The 6,574-nt window shown below is 35.3% G+C and overlaps 1 protein-coding gene across 1 annotated transcript in view; it reads right to left on the bottom strand.

Moving 5' to 3' along the window:
• Positions 1 to 2,862: 2,862 nt before the first annotated feature.
• The window catches only part of trpc7b (transient receptor potential cation channel, subfamily C, member 7b), a 70,681-nt gene continuing 66,969 nt past the window's right edge, over positions 2,863 to 6,574 (bottom strand). The window contains exons 10-12 of the mRNA XM_046858617.1: positions 5,665 to 5,745; positions 4,055 to 4,130; positions 2,863 to 3,005 (exon numbers count right to left, since the gene is read on the bottom strand). Coding sequence (XP_046714573.1) covers positions 2,863 to 3,005; positions 4,055 to 4,130; positions 5,665 to 5,745 — 300 coding nt within the window. The remainder of the gene's footprint in view (positions 3,006 to 4,054; positions 4,131 to 5,664; positions 5,746 to 6,574) is intronic.

Raw genomic sequence — 6,574 nt, 5'->3', positions numbered from 1 at the left:
TCTAATTGATTTAATTAGTCAATCATTGTTATGAAAGAGAATTAAACTGTATTAGTTAATTAGTATGACAAATGCTCTGAGAAAATATATTTTAAATATTATTTCTTGTTGCTGGTTAAATACTCTCAAGAGTACAACTTTTATATTAACATGTATCTTTTGAAACCTTTACAGAACTGAGCACTAACCTTTATACAGGGCCCAGGAGTGGAAGCTTGGTAGTGCTGGGATTTAAACTCATTTGACCTTTTTGATCTAAAGTCCACCATCTGAACCACTGAGCTACCATTTCCCCTTAGATAGATTGCGTTTTATATATATATATATATATATATATATATATATATATATATATATATATATATATACTAATAAATACCATTCTAGGAAAAAGATACACCCCAAAGAAACTACATTTGTGTGAGAGTACTACAACCAGCAAGAAAAAATGTCCGAGTCTAGTTACTTTCTTCTGAGAGTGCATCTGCTTTAAATAATCCCATTTTAATTGAATGAACTTGTATTATAGCAGATTATAGCATCAAGTTTAAACAAGCTGTCTATTGTACCTTCATTTATTCACAATGCTGTAGTAGTTGGAATGTGAAACCATTCAATTCTTTATTAAAACCAAAGCATTTTTTCTTCACCAGTTAATCAGTGTTTTAATAAATCCAGGTACATTGTGTAAAGTTCCTAGCTCCATTTTAGTATCACAATGTTTTGGCTAGAGGGCTGTAGAACAGCTTTGTGCTGAAAGTGAACACCGCAGGGGTGAGGAGGCAGGCTAGTCATTATTTACGCTGGCAACATTTACCAAATTCTATTCTATGAGATATGCTCGGCTAGACTTATGGCACTAATCATCTAACAATTGATTAGCCAAAATATTAGCAATACTAATCAATCAAATCATATATTGTCTGAATTTCTTAATGAATTTGACAAATGCTTTTATGTGAATTGAACTCCAGTTGGGATGAAATAGTAATCTGCATAATAAAATAATAAATATTTGTTGAGCTCAAAGAATATTGTGCAAGTGTGTTTTCTTCAGTATTTAGATTAACACATCACATTCATTGATTTATTTGTTTGTTTATTTTTAGTTTATGATTATACTATAGCTTGCTAAAAATTTAATAGGAAAGACAATCAATTTCTGATGTATAAAACATAGTTTTTATGCTATGTTTAGGTCATGTAGACGAATGGTCATGTAGACTATTTGGAAGTAAACTAATACAGAACATCCTAATTAGGCTTTCACTATATCAACAAAAGCAAATAGATGATTTAATTAGTGTACTTATCCTGCAGAGATTTCCCAGAGAGAAGAGAATACAAGCACAGATGAGAGAAGAAAAAAAAATAAATACATAGTGTTTACATACATAGAGCTGAAGAAAGAGGATCAAAAGCTCTACTTTATCCTTTATATTGTGTTGCCCTTTATTTGCCCCACAACCCTGAATGAGAGCCTCTCTCTCTCTCTCTCTCTCTCTCTCTCTCTCTTCAGCTCATACAGCTCTTTGCAATTATTTGAGCAAAATTCTGGAAACAAAGTTCACAAATGACCCATCCTGAAATACCTTGTCAAAAGCGATTCAAATCATTATTACATGAAGCGCAATAGCCTCATTACAGGCTGACTGTAAAGTTCCCATTAAATACTACTCATTATTATGGATGTATTGTGGTCCCTATCATCATATTCTACCCTGTGTTATAATTAAAAGTAATAACTGAAAAATACTTCACATCTGATGCTCTAATATCCTCAATGAAACAGGGAAAGAAAACGATTGAGCCATAAAACTAACTATTATTATCCTTCTATAAAATGTATATCTCATTTGCATATACATAAAAAAACACAATGTATACACCTCAGCCACATCAGTGCTTAGTTTGTCATCTAATTCCACTTCAGTATTACTTTAAATATACTAAATAAAGAATAAAACAATCGGGAATCAGTTCCAACACCCCCCTGCGCCCCCCGGACCCCAAAAAACCCCAAAAAACTAACAAACAAAAAAATGCGAAAAGAAACAAACAAACAAATGCAGACAGGAACAAACAAACAAACAAAAGCACTGCCTACTGCGAACTCTGACTCCAAGGACTCCTTCTTTAAAGGTTAAAATATTTACTTGTATACTTCTAATACTCAAATATGAAGGTAGAGTGGTCTGTACATGTAGCTGTTACTATAGAAACAATAACATATTCAAGTGAGCACATACACAGTAATATAAGCCTGTGAGTTAAATTCTAGTCTTCAGACCTGTCAGCGCTGCTGCTACAGGAAACCCATAAACACCTTCTGACCAGTTTGAATCGAGACTTCATTAGTGCTGTGCTATAAATGTTTATAGACCTCAATTTATTTTTGTCTATCTGGCAAAACCATTCCTTATTAACTCAAATCATGAATAACAACTAAATAAAGAGATGAGATGAACAGGCTCTGTTTCCTATAGTGTGATTACTCATCAAACAGAACCAGGTTTTTCAATTTCTACTTCTCCAGTGACTGAAATGTGTCCATTTCTTTAAAGTGCAGAGCACGAAATAGAGAAAATGGCTGTTTTTTAGAACCTGAAGTAGATATTTCACACCATAGCATCATCTTCTCAAGTGCAGTAGTCAGTTGTTGGTGATTGCTTTTTTTTCTTTTCCTTTTTTAAAATGCCACAAAAGAGCTTGTTTTAGCCAATGAGAAAACATTTCAGGATTGTATCAATCCATATTGGCTTGATTTGTACTCTACCTCTGCTCCCTTACACCCCCCCCCCCCTCTCCCTCTCTCTCTTTTCTCTCTCTCTTTTTGTCTGTCTGCATCCCTCCCACCCTCCCCTAGGGCTGTTTTTTGTCGTTCTTGCCAAACTTGTCGCTGAGTTGTTGAATGAGATCGGCCAGTTCTCCAGTGGCCTGAGATTTCTCTTCCAGCAGCTCATAGCGTAGGCTGGAGATATCCTGCTTTATCTCCTTCAGCTCACCTACAAGACACATACAAAGCAAAAAATATATATTACATTCACACACACACACACACACACACACACACACACACACACACACACACACAGTCACACATGCACTCATGCATATAAAGTCCAAACTGCAAACATACAAAGAGCCTGCATATTGTGCACGTTTACACAGGTACATAACAAAGAATTCCTCACACGCACACGCCTTTATATGTAAGATGGCCATTTCAGCATCACGATAAATCCTATACCACGCGATGCTTTCATTTTAGTATAAGAATAATTAAAAATATCTTAAAGTTGGTTAATAATGTAAAGAATTAAACTATTTTATTTCGGAATGTTACAGCTTTCTGAATGTTTAATCGGCCTTTTGTAGTTTGTCGATGCACATGCTGCAACATTTTATACTTATTAAGATGTTCAACTAACATTTACATAATGTAATAATTAAGGAAAAACAATTCATTATTACAAAAAAGAACTAACATTAACTTTAGTACAACATTAGAATAACACGGAATGCTACTAGAATGTTCGATGAGTAGTGAACAGATTGACTGCAATGTTCCAAAACTACTTGTATAATGTTTTAATAACATTTTGAAGCAATCCATTTTTACACAAGAACGAACAATAACTTTTTCATTTGCTGTTATTCCAAAATAAAGCCTTATTCTAAATTCTTCTAAAATAATACATTGCTTCACAGTGTTATTAGATTCAGTTTGTTTTTGTTACAGACTAAACCTCTTACAACCTGTTCCATAATCACTGAACGTTCTAATAATATTCTCCTTTAGGTATGACGGCACCCTATGGGTTTAATGTGTCACACACTGAATACCTTGTGTGTATTGTGTTTCTATTTTCTGCATTGTGAGATAACCTATGCTTTTTGGTATGTCTGTATGTTGTCACATGTGGCTACAAACACACACACACACACACACACACTTACGTACTGTACATACACACACAAGCAAAACACACAACCATCAGGCAATTGACATGCTAGTAATTAAAACAGACATGTACACAAACGAGATTTTTACCTTCATTAACTTCATCATTCTCCCTGTCGACCTGCGCCTTTAGAACATATCTCTTTATGAGACGCTTCATAATCTTCTGTTAGAGAGAGGAGGAGAGAGAGAGAGAGAGAGAGAGAGAGAGAGAGAGAGAGAGAGAGAGAGAGAGGAAAGAGAAAGAGAAAAACAAAAGGAAGGACAGAATTGTGAATGTTCTGTAAATCCGATTCCCGTGTCTTTCTATTGTCAGGTGTCTCAATACAGGATAACGGTGTAAGGTATTTTTTATCCTTTCTACGCATCTCTCTCTCTCTCTCTCTCTCTCTCCCTCCACACACAGACACATCCATTGGTTTCTGCTTACTGTCCTTCTGCTCTATGTACAAGAAAATTTTATAGCCAATGTGGCTCCTCTGTCAAAGTATAACATCTTATAACCTCGTACACTACAATGCTGTCAAATTCTCCAATCAGGTGTTGATTAATTTTCTAAAACAGAAGTTCTGGCAGCCGTTTTAGCTACAACATAAATCACAGGTTTATCATTTCTATAGTAACAGCTCATTCGCAGGAACTTGTATGACTGATGTTTCACATTTATTTAACCTTTATGGAAGGACTGCTGAGTGTCAGTGCTGCAACAGGCAGTAAGTTTTCAGGACAGAGGAGCTTGTTATCGCTGTGGTATAAGCGGAGAATATAAGACACCAGGAAGTGCTGTTGTTGGAAGATATCAGGTTTGTGGTGGTAACAGTAAGTCTGCTTCATGTTGGTTGTATTATATCAACCCCTACATGGATTATTTTCTATAACTGTTTTATTCCTCACGTTCACTGTGTCTATTGTACAAGGCTTTTTCACTATCTAATATTTAATATCATTTCCACACTCTAGCATGTGAATATCAAAACTCTAACAGCCTCATCAATTACTAACACCACTACTGTCCAACTATAGCCTCTGGACTTTAAGTTTTAATGCCAGCAGCTTTTATTCATCAAATAAGAAATTTCTAAAAAATAAACCTGATAAATAATAATGTTACTACCTGGCTAAAACACTACCGCATCAGCTTTTTTTATATACAGAATTGAATGTATATTCTGTACATCCAGTACATCTTTTATATCTCTTCATGTGTTCAATTCTATTCACGTCCACTTCTGTCTACAGGCCTCTCTCTCTCTGTCTGTCTCTATATTTTATGCCAGATTTTGTCTGTCTCTCTCCACTTCTCTTTGTTTGTTTGCCTCCCAGACTTTGTCTCTCCATCTCCCTTTTTTGGCAGTCCTTCTATCTATCCATCATACTATGCCAGTTTCTCCTTCTCCCTACTTTTCACTGTTTAAACATCTTTCTCTCTGTTTTTCTCTGTTCATCAGAGTTTTCCATCTCACTCCATCACCTTTTCCCTGTCTCTTGTGCTCTCTCATCCTTTTCTCTATTTGTCTCTCTCACATAATCTTTTACTCTGTCAGGCTTTGCTATCCAGCGCTCTCCTTTTCTCCATCTGTCTTTCTCTCTGTCTTTCAGAATATTCTCTCCCTCTTTTTCCCTGGATGGACTATTTCCCTCTGCTTTGCCCTCCCTGGCTCCATGGCTGGCTGGCAGTTTCTCTGGTTTTCTCTCTGTACCTGGTAGCGTGTGGGGTTTTTGATGGGTTTCTTCACCGTGTTATCCTCTCTGATTCTTGAGTTAGCTCGGTATCGATCCAGCTAAAGAGGAAGCCAGGGAAAAAAAAATGTTTAACAAGAAAAAAAAAAAGAAAAACATGACAACTTTTCATAAATGTTTAGTTTACAACTTACAGTCTGTGCTGCTTATAAAATGTATAAAAAGCTTATACAGTTGAAACAGTTCATACAAAGGTGGTGTTTATAGAACTATATGACAGTTGCACAAGCCTTTTATTAAACACAAACATTTATGAAAGCTAGTTACAACAGGCATCATAAATATATATTTTTTTATATTTGTCAGTTTTGTTGAGCTAATAGAAGCAAAATGAGCTGCTTCAAATATGTTCTACAATAACAACTCACCTCATATATATTCATCTTGTTTTTATCTTTTACTATACCACAATCATTTATTTCTTTCAGACATTTGCTCAGTGTGAGCCACTGCCCCTAAACTCTGTCCCCTTCACCCCAAGTGTATCACCTGACTTCACTCTAACCTCTATAAAAAATAAATAAAGTGATTGGCACTCTCCATTAGAGGTCAATACTTTTTTGTTTTACTTTTTAACAGACTTGAAAAATATTGTGTGTAATGTGCTGCAATAATGTACACTCTCCTAAAAAGCACCTACACAACATTATGTCAACCAAAGTTGTCATCTGTATCAGATGGTAATTCAGGTTGAAAAATGAAGCAGACTTAACAGCAGCTGATGTTTCCTGGAATAAGCTCTTCATAAATATTTATACCATTTTGTGTCAGTTATCATGAAGAATTTATGTGCAGTAGAAACTTCCTAGTTACAATCTTACAATAACCTGGTTCTGAAGCATTAGATTGAACCACTGAACACAGTAATCG

Source organism: Silurus meridionalis, chromosome 10, assembly GCF_014805685.1.
Source record: "Silurus meridionalis isolate SWU-2019-XX chromosome 10, ASM1480568v1, whole genome shotgun sequence".
Classification (NCBI taxonomy): domain Eukaryota; kingdom Metazoa; phylum Chordata; class Actinopteri; order Siluriformes; family Siluridae; genus Silurus; species Silurus meridionalis.
The sequence above is the reverse complement of the archived record's forward strand: the minus strand, read 5'-3'. Positions and strand labels throughout refer to the sequence as shown.